The sequence below is a fragment of the Alternaria arborescens genome, assembly GCF_004154835.1.
Source record: "Alternaria arborescens strain FERA 675 chromosome Unknown contig_57, whole genome shotgun sequence".
Taxonomy (NCBI): Eukaryota; Fungi; Ascomycota; class Dothideomycetes; order Pleosporales; family Pleosporaceae; genus Alternaria; species Alternaria arborescens.
Genome location: NW_021167912.1, coordinates 47,381 through 64,352, shown reverse-complemented (window position 1 = coordinate 64,352; position 16,972 = coordinate 47,381). Strand labels below are relative to the sequence as shown.

At 49.4% G+C, this 16,972-nt stretch overlaps 6 protein-coding genes across 6 annotated transcripts; 2 read left to right on the top strand and 4 right to left on the bottom strand.

Moving 5' to 3' along the window:
- Nucleotides 1-8: 8 nt before the first annotated feature.
- Nucleotides 9-6,791, bottom strand: AA0111_g11770 (hypothetical protein; the record flags this gene model as incomplete). Its single annotated transcript, XM_028645673.1, has 5 exons — nt 9-545; nt 598-1,131; nt 1,176-6,016; nt 6,084-6,531; nt 6,588-6,791. 5 exons carry the CDS (start codon nt 6,789-6,791, stop codon nt 9-11), a joined length of 6,564 nt encoding a protein of 2,187 aa, XP_028500638.1.
- A 1,061-nt stretch (nt 6,792-7,852) lies between these two features.
- AA0111_g11769 (hypothetical protein) lies at nt 7,853-8,074 on the top strand (the record flags this gene model as incomplete). The annotated part of the gene is made up of 1 exon (XM_028645671.1): nt 7,853-8,074. One exon carries the CDS (start codon nt 7,853-7,855, stop codon nt 8,072-8,074), a length of 222 nt encoding a protein of 73 aa, XP_028500656.1.
- A 1,145-nt stretch (nt 8,075-9,219) lies between these two features.
- AA0111_g11768 (hypothetical protein) lies at nt 9,220-11,022 on the top strand (the record flags this gene model as incomplete). The annotated part of the gene is made up of 1 exon (XM_028645670.1): nt 9,220-11,022. One exon carries the CDS (start codon nt 9,220-9,222, stop codon nt 11,020-11,022), a length of 1,803 nt encoding a protein of 600 aa, XP_028500655.1.
- Nucleotides 11,023-11,204: 182 nt separating this feature from the next.
- Nucleotides 11,205-13,052, bottom strand: AA0111_g11767 (hypothetical protein; the record flags this gene model as incomplete). Its single annotated transcript, XM_028645669.1, has 3 exons — nt 11,205-11,830; nt 11,886-12,806; nt 12,881-13,052. The coding sequence occupies 3 exons, from the start codon at nt 13,050-13,052 to the stop codon at nt 11,205-11,207; spliced, it is 1,719 nt and encodes a 572-aa protein (XP_028500621.1).
- Nucleotides 13,053-14,014: 962 nt separating this feature from the next.
- On the bottom strand, nt 14,015-14,758 carry AA0111_g11766 (hypothetical protein; the record flags this gene model as incomplete). Its single annotated transcript, XM_028645668.1, has 1 exon — nt 14,015-14,758. One exon carries the CDS (start codon nt 14,756-14,758, stop codon nt 14,015-14,017), a length of 744 nt encoding a protein of 247 aa, XP_028500620.1.
- Nucleotides 14,759-15,433: 675 nt separating this feature from the next.
- Nucleotides 15,434-16,092, bottom strand: AA0111_g11765 (hypothetical protein; the record flags this gene model as incomplete). The annotated part of the gene is made up of 2 exons (XM_028645667.1): nt 15,434-15,561; nt 15,693-16,092. The coding sequence occupies 2 exons, from the start codon at nt 16,090-16,092 to the stop codon at nt 15,434-15,436; spliced, it is 528 nt and encodes a 175-aa protein (XP_028500619.1).
- Between the last annotated feature and the right edge of the window lie 880 nt (nt 16,093-16,972).

Genomic DNA, 16,972 nt, shown 5'->3' with positions numbered 1-16,972 from the left:
CAATGAAATCAGACATCTATTTCGCCTAATTTTCGGCCTTGAGTCAAAATCCCATTTGTACCCCAGAACAAAGAGAGCATTGTAAGAACAACAGTGACCGGTACCGATGCGTTCTGCAAATCACCTGGGTGTGTAGCTTGCCACCAGCCCCAGAAGCCGAAAGGAAGCGCAAGGATAAGAAGGTGATAGAAGGCCACGTAGGCGGCCGAAATCTCATGTCTCGCTTCTAGTCCCCAGGCATACGCGTTCTTGTCGTCTGTGCATGATGTATTGAAGGGGTACTTCCTTTTTGGGATGCGATTGATTGCGCGCTTTGTGTGTAGAGTTGGTAGACATTCGTGCAGTAGTTGTCCGAGTATTGGCGTGTATTTGGACAGCTTTGACCAACGACAAGAATCGCCACATGAATTGAGATGCATCGAGAATTCGTGTCGTGATATAGGAGGATTCTGTGCATCTGGGTGGCGAGGATCGTATTCGTAGTCATTACCCACGGGTAGTTCTTTCTGTTCTCTGAACACGTAGTTTGGTCTGTAGGTTTGGAACTAGGCGTACTGTGTCAGTTGCCGTCCGTGTCTACTGAGGTGTGTTACTCACCTTGACAACCTCGCAGTATCCTAGGCGCCAGAATGAGAACCAGTACCTGAGTCTGCCACGATTGAGCCTGTAGTACTTTTTCAGTTCATCGTAGAAGTTGCTGTCGTTCATCGTATTATCGACGCTGATTTGCTCCAATTTCAATGCTGGGTGGGGTCCTCTCACTCCGAACAGTATCCGTGGGTCATCAAGAACAGCTTGTTGTACCCCGGCAGCTTGTGCACCGGAACTTGCTAGTTGGTTCGTGGTTTGAGCGGGCTTTGGGGAGTTATTTAGGCTAACTGCAACACCGGCACTTTGCAGGCCCTGCGCTACATTGCTAGGAGCTGCTGCCACATTGGAAGGTGTATATCTCACACCTGCAGTTGACTGGAGTGTCGCTGATCTAGTGAACTTTCCGATAAGGGAACTGAAGCTTCCACCCTGTTTGCATCTGTGTAGCAGATTCGAGTCACTAATTCCGTAAGGAAGCATAGGCTTGATGAGGTTTAATTCTTCAGTGGGGACCTCTTGCCAAAGTCGCGTACCGCAAGTCTGCATCTTATTAGCTGAAGCTGTCCCGTAACATTTCAACTTACGCAACGCCAAAGCAAACGCGTCTCATTCGAAGACATATCCCTCATTCTTGGCTCTAAAGGCCACCAATTCCATTTTAGCATGGTAAAGTCCTCGATAAAGGCCTTGGTTTGATTGACCAGGGAATTGTTATTTTGTTCTGAAAGTGACAAAGAGCCGTACAAAGCTGTTTGTACAATGTCTTTGAGTGATTGCGGAAGGATTTGCATCCTGAGATCGTTGAGTAATGTCTGGAAAGGTTCTGATTGTCGGAGGGTATCACCAAGATGATTCTTCTCGTTGGCTTCTCTCATTGCCATTCCATATTGGAATCTTTCAGAGACGATGATTTCAGCAATGCCTTCGCATATCTTCTCTCTGTCCGAACGGCTTTCCAGTAAGCGAGCAATTGGTTCTTCCGGTTGACTTTTGGCGTTGTTCACTAAACTCAGGTGTAGGTCTTTTAGCCCCTTCCTTACGGCTTCAACGAATTGCTCTTGATCCATTCTTTCTAGTAACTCTGCAAACACTGTACGCGTATCCCTATCTTCGGTCAGAATACGGATGATGTAATCGTTCGCTGATTCCCCACGTGCAGCGACCTTTTGCGGTGCTATGAAGTTATCATCGAAAGGTCTTCCTATCATCTTGGGGTTAGTCTGCAAGGCCAACATATGAGCATCCCACCCATGAACCTCGCTCGCTAAAGTGTAGCTATCTAGAAACTGCTTCAACCCATTCCTGACCACGGCAATTTCCTTCCCGGTGGGAAACAATACATCCCCTTTTTTAGACACTGATGCCATGAAACCATCATTGTGTCCCAAAAACTCCAGAGGAACAAAGAAATGCTTCTTGACCTGTCTTTTCATTGTGCTTTCTTGCAGGTCTATTGAGCAGACCCAAAGATTGTGATTCAGATACACAATGCTATGCTCAAATATTCCCAGAAGATGTTTGATCTCAATCGAAGAAAGAACGAGGCTGGGTTCGATACTTGCGCTTTCCTCTTGAGATGCTGAATTGTCCGCCTGCCAAACTATCAATCTCTCAGTCGCTTTCGAATCCAGTTGATGCGAAAACTCCGCGATGATATTAGTGCCAGTAACGTCGGTTTCAAGAGCCTTCAGTACAACGTCGCTTCCAGTGAGACTCGTGGTACTGATCTTGATCTTCCGAGGTGGATCCGTAACATCTAGCTCATCTAGTGTGTCCCAGTTGAATCGGCGGATAGTCTGGTCGACGAACAGAAGAAGTGTACCTGATACTCTGATGGACGACATCCACCTCCAGGCGAATCTAGATGGGGCTTCCAGAACTTTCGCTCGTTTAAAGGTGCTAGTTTCGCTTCGTATCCATAACTGGTCGGTCGTAGCAGTAGATATAAGGAGCCTATCTCCCGCACCATTGATCAGGAGTTGTTCCGCTGGTTCTTCCATGTGCAAGTCCATAAGCTTCTGAGTTGCACTAAAGTGATTAGGCAATTCTTGATTCAGCCTATATGCCATGACCTTGTTGCTTGCATCTTGAGAAGCGACAATGTCTCCAGCGCTGACTGTGATCCTCCTTACATAACCATCTAGTTTGTGGGTGTAGATGACATCTTCCAGCCCTCCTGATACTCCTGAATAAACATTCACAGACCCATCCTCTTTACCCGCAAGGATGACGTCTCGGGTTGGGTGTATACAAGTGGCTGTGATGGGCACAACATCTTCCTCGTCCCCAAAGGCTACTCCCAGTACAGGTAGAGTTGCGGAAGAGTTTTCATCATAGGTGTCCTTGCGAATAAGAGTAGCGGACTCCCAAACTTTAACCCTATGGTTCTGCAGATCGATGATTCGAGTTCCACAATCCGTGAACGCCAAGGCTCTCCCCAAAGGCTCCCGCGTTTTGATTTGCCATAGCAAGGTCAAGGTTTCAAAATCCCATAGTCCTATCACGCCCGAATTTGATCTTGTTGCGAGTATTCGCCCGTCAGGTGAACACGCTATGTACTGACAGTCTTGTTGGTTAGTCTTCACGACTTCTGGCGCCCATGCTGTTTCGTAGAGAACCATAAGGCCATCCTGGAAAGTGACCACCATTAAGTCAAGAGCCGGATTTTTGTTGAAGATGATGTTATTTGGGAAAGATTCGCTGGTCATAAAAGAAGAAGTAACTTCTTCATTCCAACCTTCTAGGAAGTTTTCATCATCCAGGTGGTCAGGAAGATACCATGCAGAAGCGCCTTCGCCAGGGTGAGTGAACGCTACCATACTACAATCTGGAGAAATGGTAACGCTTAGTGGCGCCTTACTACTGGGAAAGGAATGGTCGCAAAGGGTGGTTCCATCGTCACAGCTTAAGATGATGACACGGTTGCTCTTCGTAGCGACAATCAAGCGATCATCCTGATCGAACTGAAGGAGTATGGGGTTTTCTTTGATGTTGTAAGTCCAGACTAGCGACTCGCTCTTGAGATCCCAGAGACGGATCATATGAGCACCAGCTGAGGCGAGTTTGTAACTGTTCCCAAAGTGCAGGACTTTTGCGGACTCTCCATGATCGAGTGACATACTTTCTTGACAGGTGTCTTGCAAGTAAAGGATTATCCGTCCTGAAGACGTACCAATAGCGAACTGATATGGTCCAGCGGCAATAGACATTGCACAATCTTGTTGGAAATCGATGTGGGATACAGAGTCCTCCCAAGCGCCATTGCCGACTCCAGAAACGCTCAAATCACTGCGAACAACACCAAATTGCTGGTTGATTGCGGAGTCTCGCGGGCATAATGGCGGGATCAGACCATAGATTGAATCCGGGTTGTCTAACAAATAGCGACCAAATTTAGCGGTGATTCGCATCAAGTCTGTCGCCCATTGACTGACGTAATGGTCCGCCGCACTGAAAGGTGGTATATGGTAGGCCCTACGACTGAGATAATATTGTAGGTTCCTAGCCGTCTTCGTCAGATGATGAAGGTTCTTCTTGGTCTTCGCGATGTACTCGATCCACGTCAGGACATTCGATCTCAGAAACTTCTCTAGCTCCAGAAACAGAGCAGTGTCGGAGGAGGAGGACCTTACTAGATGCTCCGAGAACGAGGCGCATGCGTAATCCGCTATTGGGTTCTTGGCGCTTCGCGGGATTTCAACGAAGGCCCAGTTGCGAGGCGACCTCATCTTTCCCCCACACAGATATTCAAGGCAGACGAAAGCGAGTCGTCCGTGTCCTTCTATTTTCGAGATCGCAAACTCTGATTTCGACGAACCATCAGTCAGAGCTGTACGCAGGGTTCTGTGCACTAATTGGACATGCCCAGTGTTGTCGACATGGAGAAGCTGACCGCAAAGAAAGCGGATCACACCCTTCAGGTCTGGTACCTTCGCTCCTATGTCAATCTCAATGAATTTGACGAGTTCGGAGATGTGCAATGGGCGAACAGCACAGATGGCCCAGACAAGTAGAGATTTCGCGAGTCGCGTTCGACGCACGCTTTTCGACATCTCACCAAGGATTCGTTCGTACAGAAGACCCATCTCCATAGGTAGCCCCTCGATGACTTCTTCGATATGTTCTTCGCTATACACCGACTCGAGCCCTTGTAGTACCAAGCGTGCCCACAAAAAGCAACCTGCCGATTCGGTAACCAGTTTCTCAACCATAAGCCGCTTATCTGCTTCCTCTTCGACGGGAAGATGGTCCATATTCTGTTCGAAGAAAAGTCTGATATCATGTGTTGTGTCTTCCACAGGGATCGTATCAGTCATACCTCGATGACCGAGGCGGGCGAATTGTCGTTCAAAATCATGCCAAGGCCCTCTACTGGTGATGAGTATCTGAACACCGTATCTGCATTCTATCCGCGAAAGTAAAGAGAACAGTTTCATGGAGTCGATACATTCATCCAATGCATCGATAACCCAGTATTCCGGTCTCTCAAGGCTGGTCCTAAAGATAGCTCCAACAAACAACACTCTCCATACCGAGTCCTCGTGTTCTTTGTCGAAGGCAATACCGTTCTTTTGCAAATCGAGCAGTTCCTTGCGTACAATCGGGTGCATAATGGCCATCTGGAGGGCCATGGACCGTAACATGGCACTCATGGTGTTTTTCCCCTTTTGAGAGTGTTTGAAGAAGTAGTAGCTACAGTCATGACCTCTTCTTTGGAGTTGCTTGATAACATGACCTGCTAATACAGTTTTTCCCGTTGCTGGCGGCGCGGAGATCCAGTATAGAGGTACATATGGTGGCCGTGTAAGCGTTCCAGTCCATGCTTGGAAGCCCTTGCGCTTCTCAATCCAAGAGCATGACCCTGTGATCTGATTATCCTGCTCTTTGTTGAGCTCGTCAATAGGTGTATCCATCATGTCAAGATAGGTTTTTAGAGCCGAAATCTGAGCATCCCTCTTTATTGCGTCACCAAGTATGTCCTCAGCTATACTTGCTATGGCGTTCTTGACCGTGATATAGTTGGTGTCATATATGCTGTCGAATTTGCAGACCATGCGGTGGTCGGCATTGAGTGGATGTACGCGTTCGTGTTTGACACCCATTGAGGCAGAGTCTTTATCAACGATTAACTCAGATTGAATCCCGAGGTTGGTTTCGATGGTTTCGTAGAAAGACAGGATGCGAACCTCGCCCGCGTAGTGTCTGAACTCATCGTTGATTTTGTTGAGCTCGACTGATGTCTTCTCAAAATCAGACAAAGACGAATTGTAGTTGAACCGACCAGAAGCTCGGAGTATTTTACGAACAGTCGACGCTAGTCCAGCATCTCGCTGTGGTGTCGCAAGAAAGATGAGACATTTAACACGAGCAGCGAGAGCCTGGGTCGCGGCGCCCCTCCAAGCAAGTGTATACGTCTTCTTAATCACTATGTGTAGAATAGTCAGCAAAGCGATCATATGTGCCTAGATTCCATCATCTAAGGTTGCGTTTACCTAAGCCGCCTATACTATGTCCTATCATGATGATAGGCAGATCTTCCTGCGTCCTTTGGGATACATTCGTGCTAATCTCCCTCAGAAGACCTTCTCCCGCATCATGAATCATCGATGCAGTATCTTTGTGCTCATCCCCATCGTTTTTGTAACCGAAGGTACTGATACGAACATTTTGAAGAACTGGTTCTTGTGGAAGCCACGCTTGCGGCCAAAACTGTTCACTGTCCTCGCCTTTGGTCCAAGTCTTCACAGGATCGCCTCCTAAGCCATGGACGAAGATCAAATCGACGAGAGGCTCGAGCGGCTCATGGAGGAGAGTAAGTTCTTCAGGGGCACGCGGATTGGTCGCGAACATCGTGTCATCAGAAAATTTCGTGCGCATCGCCAGCTCCAATGGGGTAGGCTTCTGCTCAGGTGAAGCTGATCTCGAGGCATTACGACGCTCCTGAAACCCGATTAGTATGCTGTCCCGATATGAAGCGGGGTAGCACAAGAACTCACCAAGTCTTTGAGCCTCTTTTGGAGCTTCTTGCGGTAGTTGCGTTGGGCAATGCGGTTCTGTATCCGCCTGCGTTCAGCGAGATCTGAGATCTTGGTCCAGGCTTCGTCAGGGTTTGCCGAAGCAGAGAAGGCTGAGGAGGTGCCCGAGTGTTCTGTGGTGGTGGGTGCCGGGTTGGCATATGGGTAGGCAGCGTGTCTGTGCATGGTGATGGTAGATGTGGAAGACGTTTACACAGGAGGGACTACCATGAGCGAATCAACCTCTATGAGCAGCAGCGAAAGAGGAAGGCCATTATACATGACCTGTCATCTGCCATGCTTGATGTGACGAGATGAAAAGGAAAGTGCTTATTGTAGGTACTTGAGGCGCAAAGCTGGAAACTTCGTTCACAAGTGTGAACGAGACCTCGCACGCCTTTAGTGATTGTGGGAGTGGCAACATGCATGCATTCCGGTGTATCACGCGCATCAGCGCTAGACGATTGGTCTTGGATTGATGTGCTCGTCTATCCAAGGCATTGGTGTCGTCTGTTTCGGAGCCTTAGGTGTGCTCAGCCTTGAGGACAAAACGAACCCCGCAGTTGTGATGTGTCGCTTAGTATCCGAGAGGAAGCGCCACTGCCAGCATGCTTTATCCGCCTAGCGACTCTCAAGGTCACTTACTTGTATATGTGAACAACTAACAACCATCTCTCTTTCTCCCTACGCTTCATTCTTTCCACCTGGGCGGACATCGCAATGTGATGCTTGTACTTTCGTTATCATCCCACTTCACCCACATGGGTCGTTTTTGACTCCCGAATCTCCAATTGTGGCTACCGATCCATCTTGCGACTCGAAAGATGAGTCGTTATTATCAAGGACAGTTGCGGGCACGTGGAGCGAACGCGATGCATGATGCACCACGATTTGCAGGTCGCGGTCTTTGTCACACCAAGTAACGACAAAATTGCGTAGGGTAATAGCCTAAAAAATTAGTCTGCCACGCGATAGTTCGTACACGTGCGATCATCTCGGGGGCATGTTCGGTAATCTTGTTGCATCGAAGATTGAGACTGTTGATGTCGATGTGACAACAAGACCGAGACGAAACTTGGGCGGGGGTCGCGCCAGCTAATCACGCCCCAGACCGGCAGACCGCCGGACGAGGTCGGAGGTGTTTGTTTTTATCTAATTTTCCTACGGCCACAAACACTTCTCGACTCTGTCGTTAGTTCATTGATAAAACCTCGAACCGAGCAACAAACACAACACAGAAACACATCATGCCACCCATGGCGAGCTCTATACACCCCGACTTTCGGGACGATGTCACCGCAGCGCAAGCTCGTGCGGCAGACGAGAAAACGGAATGCCTATTCTTCGAACAACAGCTTGCGAAAAGAGCTGGAGATATGGACCGCTATATGCAGCTTGCCCAAGAGATGTTACAAACTCGACTAGGCGTTTACAAATCTGACTCGATGCCAGTTGGCGATGCCTGGTAGGAAGAGCCAAGGTGCAAACCCCATGCGAGATATCCGCTGACTTTGTACACTTGAATTCCAGGTGCTTGATCGGGTCAGCTTACCAAAGAGAGTCTAAACTACAAGAGGCAATAGCAGCTACTGAGAAGAGCATCGAAATACACGCTGCAGGAAATAATGAAGACAACTTCTTGCTAGCCAGAGAACAATTTTGTTTGATCATGGAAGATATGGACAACCTCCCTGATGCTAAGGAAATTCGATTACGAGGCGCAAGTACAGGGAGTATGGTTTGTTCAAGCCCACAGGTATGTTGGGCGAAATGTAACCTGAAGCGATGTTCCTAACGTGCTCGGCGCAGTGTCACTTTCAATCATACAACTTTCGCCTTCTGAATGGTGGCATTCGTCTGTTCAACTTGACTGAATTGCATGGGTGCGGTGGGTGCAGATCAGCGTTCTACTGCTCCCAGACATGTCAAAAACAAGAGTGGAAGAGACATAAATTTCCATGTAAGAAACATGTGGCTAGTAAAACTGAGGCATGATTGGCTGCATTATCCTGTACGTGCTTGCTGTACGAGTATCGTACAGGCTCATCGAAATAGAACTTGTTCGCTACCGTTGCTTTGAGCATCCTCCTGCGCAAAGACAATACGAATCGAATTACTCCTTCAACTGTGTGTAGAAGTGGAGGCGACAAGAAGCTAAAAGTCACCCGTATGAGATTTACTAAGGCGAAATTTTGTTATGTCTTGTGAAACGCGCTGACTATTCGAACAAGTCGAAGATAACCCTTCTGTAGCTATCTTGGTAGTGTGCAACTTGCGCAGGGCGGGGTATTTTAGCGCTTATATGTGCCTCAGAACAATGTACCCACCGACCCAAGTTGCGTCCCGGTTTGATGCGCCTCGACGCCACACCGGTCACCACCACGCCACCCGCCGGGCATTAGTTGACTTTCAGCCTCGTCGTGTCTGCCTAAAATTTGACCACGATAGTTACAATGGCGCTCGTTCCTCTGACATCGCGACCCGTTCTCCTGACCTACAGACGATGAGCTCCCATAGCCTTTGCACTCGTATGCGTATGCGCATGGTCTCTCAGGTTACCGACTATTCTCTCTAGTACGCTTCCCACTGAGCAACAGCTCAACTAGCCCTCGCGATGAGCGAGCAATTTATTAAGGAAGAGTCGCAAGCCCTTGTTCCTCACAATTTACACCATCCGGCCTACTCAAGCATCGCATCCGAAAATGGCGAAATCCGATTGTTGGAACTACTGCCTGGAAAGTACGACGATCCTCTCTCAATGCGCCTGCTGCCGAAGAAGTCAAACGAAGACATCGAATACGAAGCTCTTTCATATGCGTGGGGAACGACCGATAGTCCGCACGAAGCTCTTCTTGATGGTACCCCAACTTCTATGAGAACAAGCCTTGATCTTGGCCTCAGACGCCTCCGGTATGCTGAGAAGTCCCGCATCCTGTGGGTCGACGCCTTGTGTATCAACCAGAACGATGTCCAGGAGCGATCTCATCAGGTTCAACAAATGGAGATGATATACAGCTCAGCGACGACCGTACTGATTTGGCTTGGAGAGTTGCCATCATCCAATACGTGCCAAGATCAAGAGCGCTGTGAAAAAGCCTTTTCTGAACTTCTTACTGAATCGCGCCGAATAAACTTAATGCTCGGTTCCGCCACTCAGGACAAGCTACGCTTCTCGATGATGTCCAAATTTCTAAAGCAAAATGAGCTGTTTTACGATATACGCCATTTCATGGGACACCTTTCGGACACTTGCTCTCAACCTTGGTTCAGACGGTTATGGATTATTCAAGAGTTCATCTTGGCCAGAGAAGATCCAGTGATACACACAGGACGACACGTTGCAAGGTGGCTAGACTTCTTTTATGCTATAAAAATGAGTCGCGCATGCTGGGTGAATTTCCGACGCGGAGTTAAGGGAGTCTATCCTCAGCTTTTTGCGATGGAAGATTTCTGGAAAATGCGACACACAGGTACGAAGAAGAAGAAAACCCTGATGTGGTGGCTATCCTGTTCGTTCGATTCTGGTGCCACAGACAACCGGGACAAGATTTACGGGCTACTAGGAATCTGTGACTTCCAAGTAGCGGACCCAATTATACCTGACTATTCGAAGAGTTTTCAACAAGTCCTCGCCGAAACTCTTGTAGTTGATATACTAGAACGATCCCCAGTGCGCTATCTCGAACGTCCCTTAACACCCATCGTAGCATTCGACAGAGACCTTCACAGACCTTCATGGTTGTTCGATGAAGAGGGATTTAGATGGTCGCCTGAAATGCGAAGACCTCTGATACTATCTTCAAATGAGCGGAAGCGGCGAAACAGCTTGCTGCGCCTGTCGGAAGATGGCCGAACTCTTTTCACACAAGGTCGCTATATCGGTACAATCTCCGCCGTTTTGTCTTGCGTGACAACTGGAGACGACTCCAAAGAGAAGGCTCGTTTAGTCGCCGAGTTGTGCGAATTTTACCACAAAGTTCTGAAACCGATCAATATAACACCGCAACGTCTATTTGAGCTTGTAAGACCCAACAACAAAACATACGGCGATTCGAACGAGTTTGCTGCTCATTTGTCGGGAGTTGGGAACGAAGCCCCTTCAAACATAGAAATCAGAGAGTTTGGTAGTATGAAAAGGCAACTCTGCAAAGACGACCCTGGATGCTCTCAGACTCTGATAGTCACGGAAGAAGGTGATCTTGGAATGACATGGCATGTAGATCAAGTTGGATTACAAGCTGGTGACATCGTCGTCAATTTGTTCGGGTACAACGTGCCTATCATCCTGAGGCCTTCTGAAAGAGCTCAGGTGCATGTCATGCTTAACATCGCTCAGTTCGATTCGAGGATGGGAAGCTACGGCTACGATTGGGTTCGATTCGAGGATGTAGGAAGGGAAGAGTACGTACTTATCTGACGCATCTTATATCGAGAAGAATGCGATCCGCATTATCAACCTCATAAGACTATAGGTGATAATGCGCCCACTTCCTCAAGACGAACATTTCAATCACATCACCTAGACTCTACTTCGGCGATAATGGCAAGGCATACGGCCTTGGCCGCAGACTTAACATTCCCCTCTCCCACCCATCCCACCTAAAACCTACTAACATCCCTCCCAAACACCCAATTAACCGCCCAATAAACCGGCACAAGAACCTTATTCCTCCAACTAACCGTCCTTGTCAAATACGCCCCCCTCCAAATAATCCACGCCACATAACCCTGCAATCTCCCACCCCACTTGCCACCTCCCTGGAACAAGGCATTCCAGTTACCAATATACGCCAGCGTACCGAGGTCTTTGTATGTGAATCCCTTGGACTCTGAAGAAGGCGAGGACGGGGATAAGTCGCCCTTGTTTAGCCGTTTGGCGAGCCAAAAGGCTTTTTGAGATGCGACTTGTGCGGTAGCGGGGTAGGTCGTGTCTTGGATAATACCGCAGTCGCCAAGGGCGAAGACGGAGGGATGAATTGCTTCGGTTGTTGTGGAGCTGCTTTGTTCGCTTTGTTGGGATGAGGATGAGGAAGGGATTAGCTTTACGCGGAGGTGATCGTCGGTGATGATAGAGCCGGATTTCGGGTCTTTCTTGACTATCCACTTTACGTCTTTGTTGAGTGCGGAAGACGAGGACGATGAGGATGGGAGGTGTAGGTCGGTAGGTGCCTCGCGGACAGTGGAAAGTGCATGATCGACGAAGGGGTTTTGCATAAGTCCTGTACCTGTGGGTGGCAGTTAGTATTTGTATATCCAGGTAATGAGAGTGGGAAGACGTACTCCAGACGCACATGCCTACCCCAATCTCACCCTCCTCCTTGACCTTGAGCGTATACAAATGGTAATCATCGATATCATCCGACATACCCCTCTCAGCCGGCGCTCCTGGCCTCAGCTCCTCCACATGGTGGCTCGTCTTGATATCAATACCTCTACGCTTGAACTTCTGCATCGCATACCCCGCAAGTTTCTTGTCAAACATCGGCAACACCTTCTCCGCAACATCGTAAACAGTAATCTTATGGTACTGAATGAGTTCCGGGTACAACTTCTTCATATCTTCATTAATCAAGTCGTGCAGCTCGGCGCTGAACTCGATGCCCGTAGGCCCACCTCCCACAACAGCAAAGTTGAGCAACTGCTTCTTCATCTCAACAGAAGTGGTAGGTAGCGCCGCGCCTTCAAAGCATGCCAAGATGCGATTCCGGATCCTACGCGCGTCGCCCACGTCCTTGAGGAAGAAAGCGTGTTCCTTGACACCTGGGGTACCAAACGTCTGGCTATAACATCCCACCGTCACAATCAACTTGTCATACTGCACATCGAACAATTTCCCCACTTTGGCCTCCTTCTTCCTCTCCACCTCCCTCTCTTCCTTGGTCTCGCCTGCGTGCCGATCCGTAGTCAATGCAACACCTTGCTTCGGATCATCAACCGCCTCTTCAATCGTAATCGTCCTATTCTTAAAATCCACATCGTCGGCCCATCCTTGGAAGAATTCGACTTTTGTTCGTCGACTGCGCACGGGTTCGAGCGCGGTGCGGAATTCCAAGGTGCCAACGGCGGTAGAGGCCAGGAGGGGTGTGAAGGCGAAGTAGGAACGGGGAGATACAACGAGGGTTTGGAATTTCGAGGCGTCGAGAGAGCGGGCGACTGTGAAGCCTGCCCATCCGGATCCTAGGATGACTACGCGCTCGCGGTCTGGAAGGGGAGGGTTGTTAGAGTCACAAAGACAACTATCCCGTAGGAGGAAGGTAACAATTGAAAAAACGTACTGCCTCTCCCTTCATCCAACTTGTCAATCGTAATTCCTCTTCGCTGTTCCAAGCTCTTTCCATATTTTCCGCTTACCAAAGCACTCGTTCGAGATAGCGATCCCAGGCGCGAGCTGGCCGCAAGCTCCCTAACACCACCCGGCAACACAGACATTCGAGCCGGCGAAAACATGCTACAATGCTTCACAGTCTCAACTAATCCCTTGTATCTCAGCAGTCCCGAAAGATCATTGAACTAATAGGAACCACAGTTATATATTTTTTTTTAGTTATTTATCAACAGCCCGGGTGCTTGCGGGACGACACGACGGAAAGTCGGCGTTGACGCCATGACGTATGGCTTTTGCAAGCTTGACGCGCCGAGCGCTGCCGAACTAGTTCCTACATGCGATTGCCGTTGCGATTGAAGATTCGTTGCGCGGAGGAGGAGATGGGTTTCTTTGATCATACGAATACAGGTCGAGAGATAACTGCGGACTGGCATGGTATACCTAGGTAGTTACATGGCAGGGTTGAGAACGCGGTTCGGTCAGCGCGGGAGGAAAAGGGCCGTAAGATGGCGTCGGTGTCATGATGCGCCGCAGTCGATAATGCGTATGGAATGTAGGAGGTGGAAAGTAGGAGTTCCGTGAAGGTAAATATTGTGCCCAGGTGGGATGGAAATTTAATGTTAGTTGAGAAGCGCTCGGCTGACACAGACATCGTACGATCAGCCATTCGTCAACAAAATCACCTTGATGTCACGTATCCAAGATTTCTCCATCGCATTGAGTGTCGTCGTCACCTCTCTCTTGACACTGAGATATGGCCTTACAATAGGAATGATCTATAGTTGGTGAGAGGACCGTCTAGGACAAGACGGTCCGTTCGAGATTATGTTTTCGCGAATAGGTAGCAATACACGTAGCTATAGTACCCACCCTCAAAAACCAATCTTACATACAACACATACTGTGTCCATGAGAAACACAAACGATCTAGTATCTCGTCAATGCTTTACAAGCAATATCAATGCTAGTGGGTATCCCATGTCCCCTCCGGCCCCGCCAGAAAAACGCCTATACACCCATATGCACCCAACGCCTTCAACACTCCAATCCAATCCAAAAAAAAGAAAAAAAAGAAGAACGCCCTTCATTTCTTGCTCTTCCCACCCCCCAAGTACCCCACCACATCCCCCGCCCTCTCCAACCTCGCCCTCGTCTCAGGCAACCCCTTGTTCAACTTCTGCAACGCCAACACCGCCTTCTCCCAATTCCTCTCCACCTCTTCCTGCCTCTCCAACGCATCCACACCAACCAATACTCCATCATCATCATTATCGTCGCCTCCTTGCCGCTCATGCGCCGCTTGCTGCATCTCCCGCCACGTCTTACTCTCGGCCTCGAAGCTCCTGATCCACTCTTCGGCCGCAACCTTGGGCGTCGTCCGCCGCTGCTGGCTGATCTTTGCAATCAGCGCGTCGCGTCTAGCCACCGTAGAGGAAAGCTGCGTTCGCAGTTTATCGTCAAAGGCTTCGTATTCGACGGTTTCTACTAGTGATTCGGCCCCTCTGCCGTTGTTCAATCCACCACTTGCCCCATCGATATCCATCCTGTCCCTGTCCCCATTTGCTACCCCGTCTTCTGAATTGCTCTGGACGACGTCGATGCCGTTGATACTGATGTTTTGCCGCATTCCTTGTAATACTTGCGCAACAAACATCTCGACCAAGTCTTCTACGCTCCGTCGTAGTTCATCCGGCGCGTTTGCGGTCTCATCTGTAGAGGGGACTGGGGGCAGGTGGAGATCGAGTTTCTGTCGCGCGGCGGTGCGGATCTGGTTGGTGAGGTAGGTGAGATCGCTTGGGGACTGGAGTTCGATTTTGCGGTGTTCCATTGCGGGGGTGGGTGGGTTGTTGTTGGGTTCTTGGTGTTTGCAGCGTGCGCGCTGTGCGGGTGGGGTTTCTTCTTCCTTTTTGTTGGAGAGATTGTGGATTTCTTGTATTCGATGGATGGTTTGCGCAAGTTACTGAGAGGCGGATATGCGAGATTCTTTAGTGTGGTGGGGTGTGTATATCGTGTGGTGCAATGACCGTCGTCGTGAGTTGGGTCAGGTTTGTTTTGGCTGTTTGTTTGCGAACGCGGAACGTGGACCGCGCGCGACGCTTGATTGCCTTATCAGCCCGCCTTATCGGGGCCGAGGCTGTGGGGTCGCTGCACCACCTCGAAGCATGCGCTGAGCAGCAGAACAGTCTTGCACCGTTGGATACATGGCCTGGTGTATACGATAATAGCTATGTAGCTTGTGTATTGTTCCATCAAGGGTTACAGAGACAAAAAGAGCGCAAAGGCTTCTTGAGCAGCATGTAGACACGTCCCGAACACCTGATCCCATCCAATCCAGTCTCCAGCATGCAGCCATCCAAACCAAACGCCCATGACCATATACCAAAACACCTATCCCAACCCATATAAGCATGAATCCAGTGTCGCATCATCCGTTGAAATGCCAAAGCATATGCACATCCATTGTCCAACCTCAGCCTCCCCATGCATCCGTGCCTGTACACATCTATAGCCGAGTATCAGAAGGAAACATATTCCTGACCTCCTCATCTGTCAGAATGATATCCTGCACCGGATCCTGTCGGCGTTCAAGGTCGTCGAAGTGGTAATCGATGTACGAAGGGAGGAACATCTCTGTCAACATTGTCAATACACACCGTCAAAGAACCAACACGCCCATTCCTCCAACTAGCCACCCTCGGTAACCAGAACAGCGAAAGAAGGGAACAGTAGGGATAGAAACAAGAGCATAGAACGAGACATACCCTGATTCCAATCAAACCCTTGACTAGCCTTGACACAAGTGATCAGCCTCAATCCCCCTTCACCCTCCTCATCCCCACCAACATTGACAACGGTATGTTCTTGCCGGGAAAACGTCTCGCTCATCAGAGACTCTCTGCGACGCATGCTACTGGCACTGGTCTGTGGAGAAGAGCCCGATGGCAATGATGACGATGACGAAGGCGTGGAAGAACCATAGCTACGCGGGCTACCCCCGCTACCGTACGAGAAGCGGTTCGGCGAAGGTGTGAAGTTGTAATTGTAGTTGTTAGGCGTCGAGGGCCCTGTGGAAGCCGCGAATGACGACGAAGACGACGAGTTCCGATGGTCGTGGGCAGGGCCTTTGCCCTTGCGCTTTGGTATCGCGATGGAGGAGGACATGTTGTCGTTGCTGCTGCTGCTGCTGCTGCTGCTATAGCGTTGATTGATAGACAGATAGATAGTGATAGTGATAGTGAAATCGAGATAAGACAAAAGAGCCCAAGTCCAGCAAAGCAGCAGAATAAAACACCAACCGTCCGTTTAATATCACCAGTCAAATCACAAAATCATGCAACAAGTAAGAGAGAGAGAGGAAAGTGAGCGAGTCCGAAACGGCAGAAACACAGTCATAACCCATGATCATCGGACAACCGCTGTCCGCTCCGTTGTCATAGATCCACCACCCCCCGTTCACGGCGTAGCCTCGTCTGACTCCTCCTCTCTCCCCTCTCCACACGTCCCCCTCGGAGTGCGGCGATCGACAGGCGGAAGCAAGGTGTGTCACTGTGATTGGTTGATTGGCGCCTGCTTTCCGTCAACACCGCCTCACTTATAGTACACATGGCGTGCGCACGTGTAACAGGCACCCGCCTCTGCTAGTTGCATTCGCGGGCTATGTGTTGCGTGCGCGCGCGCGCGCATCTTGCATGATGCATGCATTCTACAGCCGTAGCGTCATGTATAGCTGTCATCTTTGTTATCTCCATGGCAGCTCGATATATACGAGCTTGCTGGGCATTGATGATAGTAGTAGAGCCGACGACTTCCGATGCAACATGGTTTATTGATGGTGGGGATCAATCAGGTCATCTGGGTACTATAATAGTATGTGACGTAGCAATAGCGTGTCGAAAGACCGAGGGACCGAAGGAACGTTATCACCCGGTTCCTGAATCGACCTGCATGTACACCGGAACAACGCACGCTATGGCATGCATCGTCCGCTGAGCTGTCCATCAAGGGAAAGAGCAGAGTAGTGTGTCAACATCACTTTAAAAAC